Source organism: Parasteatoda tepidariorum, chromosome 4 (assembly GCF_982258835.1).
Source record: "Parasteatoda tepidariorum strain Cologne lab strain chromosome 4, Ptep-v5.0, whole genome shotgun sequence".
Lineage (NCBI taxonomy): Eukaryota > Metazoa > Arthropoda > Arachnida > Araneae > Theridiidae > Parasteatoda > Parasteatoda tepidariorum.
The window spans coordinates 54,332,917-54,348,827 of record NC_141758.1 but is presented as its reverse complement, the minus strand read 5'-3'; the positions used below and the strand labels follow the sequence as shown (position 1 = coordinate 54,348,827).

General features: G+C 33.1%; 1 protein-coding gene across 1 annotated transcript in view; it reads right to left on the bottom strand.

Moving 5' to 3' along the window:
• Positions 1 to 1,315: 1,315 nt before the first annotated feature.
• The window catches only part of LOC107440352 (pancreatic triacylglycerol lipase), a 34,897-nt gene continuing 20,301 nt past the window's right edge, over positions 1,316 to 15,911 (bottom strand). Inside the window, exons 3-7 of the mRNA XM_016053257.4 lie at positions 8,853 to 8,999; positions 8,656 to 8,764; positions 6,776 to 6,892; positions 5,525 to 5,632; positions 1,316 to 1,649 (exon numbers count right to left, since the gene is read on the bottom strand). Of these exons, the coding sequence (XP_015908743.1) occupies positions 1,342 to 1,649; positions 5,525 to 5,632; positions 6,776 to 6,892; positions 8,656 to 8,764; positions 8,853 to 8,999 (789 nt within the window). The 3' untranslated portion in view covers positions 1,316 to 1,341. The remainder of the gene's footprint in view (positions 1,650 to 5,524; positions 5,633 to 6,775; positions 6,893 to 8,655; positions 8,765 to 8,852; positions 9,000 to 15,911) is intronic.

The window sequence follows — 15,911 nt, the reverse complement described above, 5'->3', positions numbered from 1 at the left end:
GTCATATAAAGTACATGAGATATGAACAGCAGCGAAAGGTCTATCCCACTTGCAACAAATGTTTCTCCAGTGCAGACAGCCAGGTCCACCTCCTTAGCTGTGTGGATTTTGAAACGGAGGATTTTCTGAGCGACCCGGTCTTGTTTTTTGATTTCCTGAGGATGAATGGACTCATGGACCTGGTCTAGCTTCGCTAAACCAGTGGGGATGAGAAACAAACAAACAAAACAAGAACGCTATTCATTTTTTGTCGTTTTTAGATTAAATGGAAAAAAACAGCATTTTATTTAAAACTCCAGTTAAAAATAATAAAATGACTGCAAAAATGGTATCAATGTTCTTCTAAAACTAGCTGTAATTACTGCTTCAGAGCAGCATACATCTCCATAAGTATCCATTGGTGACGGTCTGGGAAACATCCCTGAGGATGATCCAAAGACATGCATCAGAATTTTGATCCTCTGCAGGAAGGAATGGCTTTACCGTCTTGGTAGCCTGACGACCAGCACGCAGTGTCGAGCACTATAACGGTCGAACAGTTTTGTTTGAGTGGTTTGTTACTCCTCTGAACACATTACATTAATAGAATTAAGTTTCGGTCGTGTGTTGGTAATAGATATTTTCTTTTCAGGTAACATAAGTGACGTCATCCATGCATATCATTACGGAATCTGTACATAAGACATGCATTGTTTAAAGCATATGCCACTTCACTATGTTGTTTCCTGTGATGATGTACCATATCTTGTTAAGCTGTATTCAAAGTAATTATTTTCAGTTGTTTGCTGTATCGAGATGACACTGCATGTAATTAAAAAGTTTTTAAATCTACAAGTTTCCTCATGTGAGTTAACACATTCACTAACTACTGTGCATGCTCTGCTAACAGGTTTAGCGAGGATTGATGCCGCGCAACCTCGGTCTCTACACAGACTGATCAAAATGATCAGTCCACATGCTTACTGACCGATGCCAATGATTCTGTCCTGGGAACTGTATCTTTACGATCAATCCACTTTGGGACTAAAGGATATAAACCTCGAACATAATATTATCGCAATAAACATGAAAGAAGACTGGAAAATAATAAATCAAGAGTCAACTGTGTGGTTCTGGAGCACCTATGAATAGAGAGCACCTCCATTGCTGTAGGAGGCTCCACGGACTTGACTCGGAGACCGCAAGATATTGGCGTGCGAGAGAGCTTTTGGGAAGATGACTTCAGTCTTTTGTTATCTTCTATTTTTATTGTTCCTCTGTGTTATTATTTGTATTCCCTGACATTGGAAATAAAAAAATAATAATAAATCAATAATTTCAAAAACATAATTTTATTTAAATTTATCCAAAATATAAATACGAGTATTTATTTGTGCTAGTTGGCATATTAAAATCATCTTTTTTTTGGCAAAATGGTTCACTTGATGTCGTACGTAGGTAAAATTTTGGATGTTTTTTTAAACCCAATATCTTTTGTGCATGGTATCCCATCTCAGAAATGACAGAGTTAAAATTAGTGCACATTTTGCTCTGGTACATCAAGTAGTTCTGGCACATCACAGCAGAGTAGTCGCAATCTGTTATGGACGATATGAAATATTCATAGGCTCTACTGTGATCACAGGAACTGGCTATCAAATACTGAAAACCTATATAAAAATTTTAAAAATATATAACAGTTTTTTTTCATGAACATTTATTGAAAAACTAGCTAAAAATTGAAAACAGATATTAATTAAAATTGAAAATACGGTAATGTGATGCATATAGTATTTTTTCCAATGCACAATGCGCAAAAAACGGACCACCCTGAATAAATTTTGACTAATGATCGGATCTTCACGTTTTAGGTCTCATCTTAATGATTTGAGGGGGTGACCTCGAATATTCTAATTAATTAGTGCAGAGGATATTTTAAGTTACGTAATCAGACACAAAAACGTACTTTAAATGAACATACTTTTTTTAACGGATTCAGATTTCTGACCATGAAAATATAGGGGGAATCCGCAATCTTGGAAATATGATCCCCATAAAATGTTTGTGCACAATAATTTATTTGTTGTTGTATACAATAATTTATTGTACATTCGCTTTATTCGAAAATAATTCCTTTCAAAAGTTTACTTTTAGTAACTTTTATTATTTTATAATATGGAATGTAATGTATGTAATTATTATATCATTTTAAAGGTTGAAATTTTAGATGGGAAAATACAAAATTTGAGCGAAATCGGTCGAATAGTTTCTGAAAAGTCAAATTTTAAAAAGTCGTATTTTTAAAATTTGATTTCTCAGGTCACCGATCTCACTCAAATTTTCCGTAAAATTTTAAATTTGTTATGAAAAACATTTTTTGGCTCTAAAACAGAATCAAAACTAAGTCATTAATGAAGTAGTATTCAAATCTATCACATCAAGTTATAAATATTTCATGTACTGTAAACCAATGTGTTTTAGAAAAACGCATGAGACTTCCAAAAGTGTATTATAACTCTGAAAATAGTTAAGGCACTTTTAACATAAATCATTGGGCTCTTTTTGTATCTAACTATATTATTTTCTGACATTTCATTTTAAATATTAGTGCTGTAATTGAAATTTCCTAATTAATTACATTTTAAAATCATATTAACTAAATAATAAACATGTAATTAAATAGAGAGTAATTAGTGTAAATATGTGCAAAAAATGTATAAAACTATACACAAAGAGGAGGCCCCTAATCTAAAAAATTAGAATTTTTATAAATTTTATCAGTTATAATCAGTTATTACTTTCTTAACTGTTTACCATCATTCAAATAAAACGATGCTGCAATATTTTGGACAGTTTAAGACGAAGGTGGAAAAACTGTTTTTAAATTAGTTGTTTTTCACGGTGTATATTTTTGGACAGTTGACTGAAGAGTTGTGGTCAGTTGATGTTAGGGTTTTGTACAGTACAACGTATAACATGTTTTCACCATTGATTTCAACATAATGCCTTGCAATGGAATTATTTGAAGATATTAAAGTTACTATTTTGTAGAAGAAGTTCATTGATTTACCATTAGTTGGAGGAAAGAAATATTTGTAGAATATTTATTCAGAAGACGATGATTAACACGAGTTGGATAAGATATGCATTGTTGTATTTCCAATTGTTCATTGTTGTATTTCCAATTGTTCATTGTTGTATTCCCAATTGTTCATTGTTGTATTCCCAATTGTTCATTGTTGTATTCCCAATTGTTCATTGTTGTATTCCATAGCGATGCAGGCCATTAATTATAGATTAAGCACCATAAATTACTTTAATAAAGAATCAGATTATGATTAACAGTAAAAATGTTTTATTTTTGAAAAATACGGAGCTCCAAAGTAAAGAGAAATCTTCATTCTTATTCTACATATGAACTGTTAAAAATAATAAATTTTGAAAATGGCTTGGAGGGTGTGGCCGCTGGGCTTAGTTCTACAGGGCACCTCAGTTCACTCAGTAATCCAAAACTGCAACTATTATGTGTATGTTACAGTTACAGAGTGAAATCCGTTATTTCGTAGAATAACTAGGTATTTAATGAAATAACTAGGGAAGTCAAAGTATATAAAATGATTGAGTTCTACGATTTAAAACGGTATTCTATAGAATAACGATTAGTCAAAGTAAGAAATACGGTATCCGAAAGCTCTTTGAACTAGTTCAAGTTGCTTTAAATCAATTTTGTGCGGCTTATAGCTGCTTTGTAATGACGTCTGTGTGTGTACACTTCATTCAGTTGCTTTTAGACGTATTTATTAATCTGAGCAATATGAGCAATAATAAATTATATCATCTTCTTTTCCTTATTATTTATCAATTAATCATCCGCCATAGAGATAAAATGTATTTTTCGAGTGATTTGAGCTGTTTATGATCAATTAATTTATGAAATAACTTAGAAATTGTTTATTTTTAGCTCTAACAGTCTATCATTAGTTATTTCATTGCATAACTAAATAAAGTATGAAATTTTTCATCTATTACATACTTTAACTGTTTTATCTAGCTATTTCATGAAATACTTAGTAATTCTATAAAACAACTGAATTTTACATTTTAACTGTAGCACATGTATACATTAGAATAGCTTTCGCCAAAGAAACTTAAGGAATCCATGTCTTGGCTATTAATTGATTTAATTTCCTACCAAAGCTTTTTTTCATAGCCTCACCAATATAAATATATTGACGAGAAAGAAAGTGTGAGAAATAATGCTGAATTTTAATGAATTCACTATATTAGCAACTATATAATGGTTGACGAATTCTATGCTGATGTATTAGGCAGATGAATCTCTAAAATTAGATTTTATTCTGCACTCAATTCAAATGTATGGTATTAAAAGATTATCGATTATATAAATGATTTCGATTTGCTGATGATTAAATAAGATAGTAATTCAGTTTTTAAATATTAGCAAATATTTTATGCTTATTTCAGCATAACATGCCTAATGACTTACTAAGCCTACATTCAGTAAAAAGCAACAAAAAAATAAAATTTGGGACAAGTGACAGCAAACAGTCTTGATTTCCTTTGCTAAAATATTCTGTTTTTAGAAAATCGCGAAATAGGTAATTATTGGGAGTACAAATTAGTTCGGTTCATTTTTAAGATATGGCTCTGCTGTTATGAATGCTTCATAGTGACAGCTGGTGTCGGTGGTTTCAGAGAGGTTAAACATCTGTCAATAATATTCATTTTACATCGCTTTGAGTTTCATACAAAAACCCTGTTTTTTACTTTTTTGGGTATGTCAAGTTTTGTGGTAACGAAGCACCATTTGCGAGAGGTTTTATGCTTCTGCTTTAATTGGAAGAAAAGTGCAGTTGAAGAGCATCGAATTCTTGCAGAAGTTTATGGTGACAATGCTCCAACTGATAAATCATTTTGAGAATGGTTTCGATATTTCAGGAATGGTGAATGATGAATAGTGTTGTATACTATGAGCTGCTACAACCTGGTTATTCCATTACGGGCGATCAGTATAGGCTACAATTGATTCATTTGAGCCGTGCATTACGAGAAAAATGGCCGGAATATGAGCAAAGACATGACAAAGTTATTTTTCTGCCTAATAACGGTCAGCCTGATGTCGCAAAAGTTGTAAAAAAAATATTTGGAAACGCTCCAGTGGGATATTTTACCACACCCGCTGTATTTGCTGGACATTGCTCATTCTGATTACTGGTTGTTCCGACGGATGCAGCACGACGGCAGGTCACCAGTTCACTTCTTTCTCAGAAATCGAAAATTGACTCCTAACTTGGTCGCCTCAAAAGACGAGGCGTTTTTTCGAAATGGAATTCGAAAATTGCCTGAGAGGTGGGAAAAAGTAGTAGCCAACGATGGACAATACTTTGATTAATCTGTTCATTTTGTTCTGAAATAAATGCATTTTTGATCACAAGAAAAACGGACCGAACTAATTTGTACATCCAATAGCATTCTGAAAGAAATTTAATTCTATTTGTAGATCTAAAGCTCTTTCTGTTGATACCTGCAAGAATTGAATTCAGCATTTCTACATTTGTCAAACATCCAGGTTGATGATTGCCACCATTAGGATAATAGTCAATGTCTCCAATCATTTGCTCAAGACCTAAACCTAAAAAGACAATAAATTTTGTATTTTCTAACAAACTAAACTGTTGGAAGGTACAATTAATGGAAAACAGAAGAAAATGTACCGTTTTCTGCATTTTGTTTAGGAAACCAGCGGTTTATTCTCACAAGTTTTAAAATTCGTCACTAATATTCTCGAAGGGAGGGGCTGGAAAAATTGTAAAAAGATATTTTTTAAGCATGTCAAACTATTTCAGCAGAAATGTCTGCACCTGTATCGATAAATTTTTGTCCTCTGACTACGCTACGTTGTTGCTGAAAATGATGAAGATTTTGAAAACATTGTATTATTAGCTTTACCAAGTTGACTATATCATCTGCTTCAAATTTGTAACTAGTTTTAAAACATAATGAGAACAATTTCGCTGGTTTCCTAAGAATACGGTTCGGAAATGATCGGAAACCAGAAGTTTATTCTCGATGGTATCGAAGTTAATGACTAATATTCTCAAAAAGAGACTGAAAAATATAAAAAATATTTTTTTATGCTTCTCAAACTATTCCAACAGAAATGTTTGTACCTCCATCTGTAAATTTTTATCCTATGATTGCACAAAGTTGTTGTTGAATAGTGAATATTTTGAAAACATTGTCTTATAGCTTTCCCTATTTGACCTTGCATTTTTTTCGAACTCAGTAACTAACTTTGTAACTGATTTTAAAACTTAACGAGAACTAATTCTATACGTTCTTAAACAGTTTCATTTTGCTCAGAAATAAGAATATGCTGTTTCAATTCTTAACACATGAAATTTTCAAATTCAGTTATTATTTGACACTTATAATTCTTTTGAATGCTATTTTGACACTTTTTTTTTACAGTGTAGTTGAATTTCAGCAGCCTGAAATTCAGCACGCACGGTATTTTTTCCAACAAGTTTATCAGTTAATCATTTCCGAACCAATTATCGAATTTTTTACTTCATTGTAATTCCTGTATATTTTTTAACAGACAATAGAAATTTTAAATTTCCAAGTTATACAGTATTTGTAAAGCAAAACAAAATTGCAATTTGGACGTTAAATACAATTGAAACGATAAGTTGGACACGCAAAGCAGCTCTTACGACTTTTTAATGTAGGGAGACATTTAATTTTTTTAAGATCTAATTGTATTCATCTTTACCTTGTATAAAATTATTAGCTGCATTTGTATGAATAATATCCACAAACTTAGCATCGGTTCGATCTAATCGCAAAATAGGTATGGCATTTTGAAAGTATGGACCAGCAGGATCCAAACCTAAAAATTAAAAAGCATAAATCTTTTAAAATAAAGAATTATCTAACTGCGAACAGAATTAAGGAGAAAGATATTGCTTAGAAATCAATTCATTAGAAATATACATTAAGAAATTTGTTCTTCAATGGCATAATTAACGATAGTATAATGTAGACTAAAAAAATAATTGTACTTACAAATAAAAAATGAACAGTAAGTCAAAGCATTAGAGCCACATAAGGAATCATCTTTTTTTTCTGTTGCATAAAGTTTTTTTTAACTTACCTTAGATACTTTCGTATCACTGACTTCAATTCTGATTCCCTCTACAGTCAACATTTTTAGTCCATTTTTTGTCGAAATATACAAGTTTAAAATAGTTATATATAACAGGTGATAACGCAAATGTTGCGACAAATTTCTAGAAGAGTTAGGGCACATCATTATAATTTAAAAATGAATTGGAACCCATACCCGGAAATATTATCATACGCCGCTATTGTGAATTGTTTCTTCGTGTGCTTCTGAACAAAACATAATAGGGAAGCGCCCTTTGCCGCGTATGATGAGATTGCCGGGCATGGGTTTCTGTGCAATTTTAATCCTGGTGATGCCCCCTAACTCTCCTAGAAGTTATATTTTATATCCGTCGTTGAACAGACGACCCAATTTTTGGGTTTACGATTACTAATGTTCAACTCCGTAGCTTTGTAGTTTTCAATCCAATCCAGAAGACAAGGGAACTCCTCGATCAAGTATTGGGAGAAATTTGCCTTCGTGGAAGACTTTTTGATGGAACTAACCCGCATTTGCGTTACATGGAGAGGAAGACCACGAGAATCTCCAAAGGGTACCCAGATGGCAAGGGGATCAATCTACCATTGAGGATATTTCACATCAGCACTGTGGTCGGAGCAAGCCGGATGCGGCATTCGTATCTACAAGCCATTGCCGGAATCGAACTTCCCCTAATTAGAAGGCGAACGCTCTATCCCCTGTCCCATCGGCTCACCTCCTATTTTATCTAATATTTTTAAACTTCTACATTTCAACAAAAAACATTAGTTGACTTAAAATGTCATTTTTAAAAAAAATCTCTAGCTTCATACGCAAAACTATCTTTAGACTTGAAATCCCCACACCCAAATGAGGCAAGATCAAGTATTTGTATAGTAAATGCAACAAAATATTTGTTCCCAGTGTTATAATTCATCATCAAGCAAAGAAATTTCTAATCGAAAAATTTTCAAACAGGCTAAAAATAAAGTTTTATATTTAAGAGCTGAATCGGTTTATCAATAATTTACGCATTTTTTGTGAAATTTTGGTGTGTCTTTAGGCTGGCAAAAAATGGCACAGATCGATACAGTTATCACGATTTTTGCGAAAAAAGTTAAATCAATGAGAAAATCCACCCAACACCTCGTAGAAGAGAAAAGGCCTCAGCACGCATCAATTTAGACGGATCAAATCAGACAATTAATCACGAAGTAACGAACATAAACTGCACACTGGAAGAAAATAAGAAAGACGTCCCTACGTTCGGGCTACTAATCTGCGCAGTGGGAACAGGTACATTATGCTTGGATTACTAAAGGATCACATTTCTTGTTTATGTCTACCCGTGTAGAGGCCTTTTCTCTTCTAGGAAGTATTGATCAGCCAGGATTCGATATCATTCTCCTTCCCACGAAATATACAGTTTTGGAAGTGCTTGTCACAAACCTCTAACTACCATAGATACAGAGACTCTTAGTTAAATAAGTAACAGTAGCTGACTTTACCCGTTATTCTTGATACTCCATTCAATCTCTTTCCAGCAAATCCAGCTATATGAGCTCCCAAGCTATGGCCAATAATGTGGATGTGATCCAAGCTTATGTTCTTAATAATCTACAGGAGAGACTTTTGTGATGAAAGAAAATCTCTGCTTAGTTATGAAACTCTCAAAAAATATATTCGAAGATTCAATCATATTTACCTGCAAAATATTTATTAATTTAGCAACTTGGGCTCCGACAACTCTTCCATTGGCAACAGCTTGAGGATAGGGAGGCTGGTTATTATACGACCAATCAACGATTATCACGTTGAAAGATCCTTGCTCCAAAAGTGCTTTTTTTATACGCTGAAATAGTAATTTAATCAATTTACAGGGTGCGAATTTATGTTCGTTACTACTCTCTTAGCTATATATACATATATATATATATATATATATATATATATATATATATATATATATATATATATATATATATATATATATATATATATATATATATATATATATATATATATATATATATATATGAAATGGCTGTGCTAAATTACAAGATGAGATTGCTTACAGCACCACCTGGTGATGTCTGCAGAGTTAGTATTTTCATCTCGATAACTTTTTGTCATTTAGTCATGTAACATATATTTTTATGTATTTCCCTTCATACTCATGAATAACTATTTTTGTTGGATACCTATGAATGCGGTTTAGCAGTCATTTTAAATTATTTAGCTGTGATAGTGTTTTAATTCAATGGAACAATACTCCTGGATTTTAAAAAAAACATAATTAAAAATGATAACATTAGAAACTTAAATAACGTTCGCAGTAATAATTGACGTAAAATTGAACACCTCAAATTAATTACTCTGAAAATTATGGTATATTATTTTACGGTAAACATAAACTTCACAGTAAAATGGATTTTACAGATGATGCACTCAAAGTACCGGTACTTAATACCGTAATTTGATCCAGAATTCTCACACTGTATACCCATGATGGTTTTCCATTGATGGACTAACATAATCTTGATGGTAATTATCAATAATTTCATCATGAACCATTATATTCTTGATGGTAACCAACATAAGCAACCATCCCCCTAATGCAGGAATTCGGACTGATTTATGATAGTCCAACATAAGAATAGCAACTTGTTTTGATGGTTTGTTCCTGTTGAACCATCAGGAATTTCAATCATAGTATCTTAGAAATCAAAAATTGGCACGATCATGGACAACCATCATCCTAGAATAAGAATTCCGACTGATTTATGATTTTCCAACATAAGAAACAAATAAAAAATTGTTTTGGTGGTATATTCCTGAGAACAAACAAGAATTCAAAATCAACCATCAGGATAATGTATAGTTGTACCATCATGAACCATCACGGATCATCATGGATTGTTGGTCAATGAGAGTGAAATTTCTTTCGATGGTTAACCATCATAGTATAAAGTAGTTTACTGGAATTCGGACTGATTTATTATGATCCAACATAACAGAACCCAAATTGTTTTGGTGGTATATTCCTGAGAACTAACAAGAATTCCTAATCCACCATCATGATAATGTATAGTTGTAACCATCATGAACCATCACGGATCATCATGAACTGTTGGTCAATGAGAGTGAAACTTCTCTTGATGGTTAACGATCATAGTATAAAGTAGTTTACTGGAATTCAGACTGATTTATGATGATCCAACATAAAAGAACCCAAATTGTTCTGGTGGTATATTACTGAGAACTAACAAGAATTCCTAATCAACCATCATGATAATGTATAGTTGTAACCATCATGAACCATCACGGATCATCATGAACTGTTGGTCAATGAGAGTGAAACTTCTCTTGATGGTTAACGATCATAGTATAAAGTAGTTTACTGGAATTCAGACTGATTTATGATGATCCAACATAAAAGAACCCAAATTGTTCTGGTGGTATATTACTGAGAACTAACAAGAATTCCTAATCAACCATCATGATAATGTATAGTTGTAACCATCATGAACCATCACGGATCATCATGAACTGTTGGTCAATGAGAGTGAAACTTCTCTTGATGGTTAACGATCATAGTATAAAGTAGTTTACTGGAATTCAGACTGATTTATGATGATCCAACATAAAAGAACCCAAATTGTTCTGGTGGTATATTACTGAGAACTAACAAGAATTCCTAATCAACCATCATGATAATGTATAGTTGTAACCATCATGAACCATCACGGATCATCATGAACTGTTGGTCAATGAGAGTGAAACTTCTCTTGATGGTTAACGATCATAGTATAAAGTAGTTTACTGGAATTCAGACTGATTTATGATGATCCAACATAAAAGAACCCAAATTGTTCTGGTGGTATATTCCTGAGAACAAACAAGAATTCAAAATCAACCATCAGGATAATGTATAGTTGTACCATCATGAACCATCACGGATCATCATGGATTGTTGGTCAATGAGAGTGAAACTTCTTTCGATGGTTAACCATCATAGTATAAAGTAGTTTACTGGAATTCGGACTGATTTATTATGATCCAACATAACAGAACCCAAATTGTTTTGGTGGTATATTCCTGAGAACTAACAAGAATTCCTAATCCACCATCATGATAATGTATAGTTGTAACCATCATGAACCATCACGGATCATCATGAACTGTTGGTCAATGAGAGTGAAACTTCTCTTGATGGTTAACGATCATAGTATAAAGTAGTTTACTGGAATTCAGACTGATTTATGATGATCCAACATAAAAGAACCCAAATTGTTCTGGTGGTATATTACTGAGAACTAACAAGAATTCCTAATCAACCATCATGATAATGTATAGTTGTAACCATCATGAACCATCACGGATCATCATGAACTGTTGGTCAATGAGAGTGAAACTTCTCTTGATGGTTAACGATCATAGTATAAAGTAGTTTACTGGAATTCAGACTGATTTATGATGATCCAACATAAAAGAACCCAAATTGTTCTGGTGGTATATTACTGAGAACTAACAAGAATTCCTAATCAACCATCATGATAATGTATAGTTGTAACCATCATGAACCATCACGGATCATCATGAACTGTTGGTCAATGAGAGTGAAACTTCTCTTGATGGTTAACGATCATAGTATAAAGTAGTTTACTGGAATTCAGACTGATTTATGATGATCCAACATAAAAGAACCCAAATTGTTCTGGTGGTATATTACTGAGAACTAACAAGAATTCCTAATCAACCATCATGATAATGTATAGTTGTAACCATCATGAACCATCACGGATCATCATGAACTGTTGGTCAATGAGAGTGAAACTTCTCTTGATGGTTAACGATCATAGTATAAAGTAGTTTACTGGAATTCGGACTGATTTATTATGATCCAACATAACAGAACCCAAATTGTTTTGGTGGTATATTCCTGAGAACTAACAAGAATTCCTAATCCACCGTCATGATAATGTATAGTTGTAACCATCATGAACCATCACGGATCATCATGAACTGTTGGTCAATGAGAGTGAAACTTCTCTTGATGGTTAACGATCATAGTATAAAGTAGTTTACTGGAATTCAGACTGATTTATGATGATCCAACATAAAAGAACCCAAATTGTTCTGGTGGTATATTACTGAGAACTAACAAGAATTCCTAATCAACCATCATGATAATGTATAGTTGTAACCATCATGAACCATCACGGATCATCATGAACTGTTGGTCAATGAGAGTGAAACTTCTCTTGATGGTTAACGATCATAGTATAAAGTAGTTTACTGGAATTCAGACTGATTTATGATGATCCAACATAAAAGAACCCAAATTGTTCTGGTGGTATATTACTGAGAACTAACAAGAATTCCTAATCAACCATCATGATAATGTATAGTTGTAACCATCATGAACCATCACGGATCATCATGAACTGTTGGTCAATGAGAGTGAAACTTCTCTTGATGGTTAACGATCATAGTATAAAGTAGTTTACTGGAATTCAGACTGATTTATGATGATCCAACATAAAAGAACCCAAATTGTTCTGGTGGTATATTACTGAGAACTAACAAGAATTCCTAATCAACCATCATGATAATGTATAGTTGCAACCATCATGAACCATCACGGATCATCATAAACTGTTGGTCAATGAGAGTGAAACTTCTCTTGATGGTTAACGATCATAGTATAAAGTAGTTTACTGGAATTCAGACTGATTTATGATGATCCAACATAAAAGAACCCAAATTGTTCTGGTGGTATATTACTGAGAACTAACAAGAATTCCTAATCAACCATCATGATAATGTATAGTTGTAACCATCATGAACCATCACGGATCATCATGAACTGTTGGTCAATGAGAGTGAAACTTCTCTTGATGGTTAACGATCATAGTATAAAGTAGTTTACTGGAATTCAGACTGATTTATGATGATCCAACATAAAAGAACCCAAATTGTTCTGGTGGTATATTACTGAGAACTAACAAGAATTCCTAATCAACCATCATGATAATGTATAGTTGTAACCATCATGAACCATCACGGATCATCATGAACTGTTGGTCAATGAGAGTGAAACTTCTCTTAATGGTTAACGATCATAGTATAAAGTAGTTTACTGGAATTCAGACTGATTTATGATGATCCAACATAAAAGAACCCAAATTGTTCTGGTGGTATATTACTGAGAACTAACAAGAATTCCTAATCAACCATCATGATAATGTATAGTTGTAACCATCATGAACCATCACGGATCATCATGAACTGTTGGTCAATGAGAGTGAAACTTCTCTTGATGGTTAACGATCATAGTATAAAGTAGTTTACTGGAATTCAGACTGATTTATGATGATCCAACATAAAAGAACCCAAATTGTTCTGGTGGTATATTACTGAGAACTAACAAGAATTCCTAATCAACCATCATGATAATGTATAGTTGTAACCATCATGAACCATCACGGATCATCATGAACTGTTGGTCAATGAGAGTGAAACTTCTCTTGATGGTTAACGATCATAGTATAAAGTAGTTTACTGGAATTCAGACTGATTTATGATGATCCAACATAAAAGAACCCAAATTGTTCTGGTGGTATATTACTGAGAACTAACAAGAATTCCTAATCAACCATCATGATAATGTATAGTTGTAACCATCATGAACCATCACGGATCATCATGAACTGTTGGTCAATGAGAGTGAAACTTCTCTTGATGGTTAACGATCATAGTATAAAGTAGTTTACTGGAATTCAGACTGATTTATGATGATCCAACATAAAAGAACCCAAATTGTTCTGGTGGTATATTACTGAGAACTAACAAGAATTCCTAATCAACCATCATGATAATGTATAGTTGTAACCATCATGAACCATCACGGATCATCATGAACTGTTGGTCAATGAGAGTGAAACTTCTCTTGATGGTTAACGATCATAGTATAAAGTAGTTTACTGGAATTCAGACTGATTTATGATGATCCAACATAAAAGAACCCAAATTGTTCTGGTGGTATATTCCTGAGAACAAACAAGAATTCAAAATCAACCATCAGGATAATGTATAGTTGTACCATCATGAACCATCACGGATCATCATGGATTGTTGGTCAATGAGAGTGAAACTTCTTTCGATGGTTAACCATCATAGTATAAAGTAGTTTACTGGAATTCGGACTGATTTATTATGATCCAACATAACAGAACCCAAATTGTTTTGGTGGTATATTCCTGAGAACTAACAAGAATTCCTAATCCACCATCATGATAATGTATAGTTGTAACCATCATGAACCATCACGGATCATCATGAACTGTTGGTCAATGAGAGTGAAACTTCTCTTGATGGTTAACGATCATAGTATAAAGTAGTTTACTGGAATTCAGACTGATTTATGATGATCCAACATAAAAGAACCCAAATTGTTCTGGTGGTATATTACTGAGAACTAACAAGAATTCCTAATCAACCATCATGATAATGTATAGTTGTAACCATCATGAACCATCACGGATCATCATGAACTGTTGGTCAATGAGAGTGAAACTTCTCTTGATGGTTAACGATCATAGTATAAAGTAGTTTACTGGAATTCAGACTGATTTATGATGATCCAACATAAAAGAACCCAAATTGTTCTGGTGGTATATTACTGAGAACTAACAAGAATTCCTAATCAACCATCATGATAATGTATAGTTGTAACCATCATGAACCATCACGGATCATCATGAACTGTTGGTCAATGAGAGTGAAACTTCTCTTGATGGTTAACGATCATAGTATAAAGTAGTTTACTGGAATTCAGACTGATTTATGATGATCCAACATAAAAGAACCCAAATTGTTCTGGTGGTATATTACTGAGAACTAACAAGAATTCCTAATCAACCATCATGATAATGTATAGTTGTAACCATCATGAACCATCACGGATCATCATGAACTGTTGGTCAATGAGAGTGAAACTTCTCTTGATGGTTAACGATCATAGTATAAAGTAGTTTACTGGAATTCGGACTGATTTATTATGATCCAACATAACAGAACCCAAATTGTTTTGGTGGTATATTCCTGAGAACTAACAAGAATTCCTAATCCACCGTCATGATAATGTATAGTTGTAACCATCATGAACCATCACGGATCATCATGAACTGTTGGTCAATGAGAGTGAAACTTCTCTTGATGGTTAACGATCATAGTATAAAGTAGTTTACTGGAATTCAGACTGATTTATGATGATCCAACATAAAAGAACCCAAATTGTTCTGGTGGTATATTACTGAGAACTAACAAGAATTCCTAATCAACCATCATGATAATGTATAGTTGTAACCATCATGAACCATCACGGATCATCATGAACTGTTGGTCAATGAGAGTGAAACTTCTCTTGATGGTTAACGATCATAGTATAAAGTAGTTTACTGGAATTCAGACTGATTTATGATGATCCAACATAAAAGAACCCAAATTGTTCTGGTGGTATATTACTGAGAACTAACAAGAATTCCTAATCAACCATCATGATAATGTATAGTTGTAACCATCATGAACCATCACGGATCATCATGAACTGTTGGTCAATGAGAGTGAAACTTCTCTTGATGGTTAACGATCATAGTATAAAGTAGTTTACTGGAATTCAGACTGATTTATGATGATCCAACATAAAAGAACCCAAATTGTTCTGGTGGTATATTACTGAGAACTAACAAGAATTCCTAAT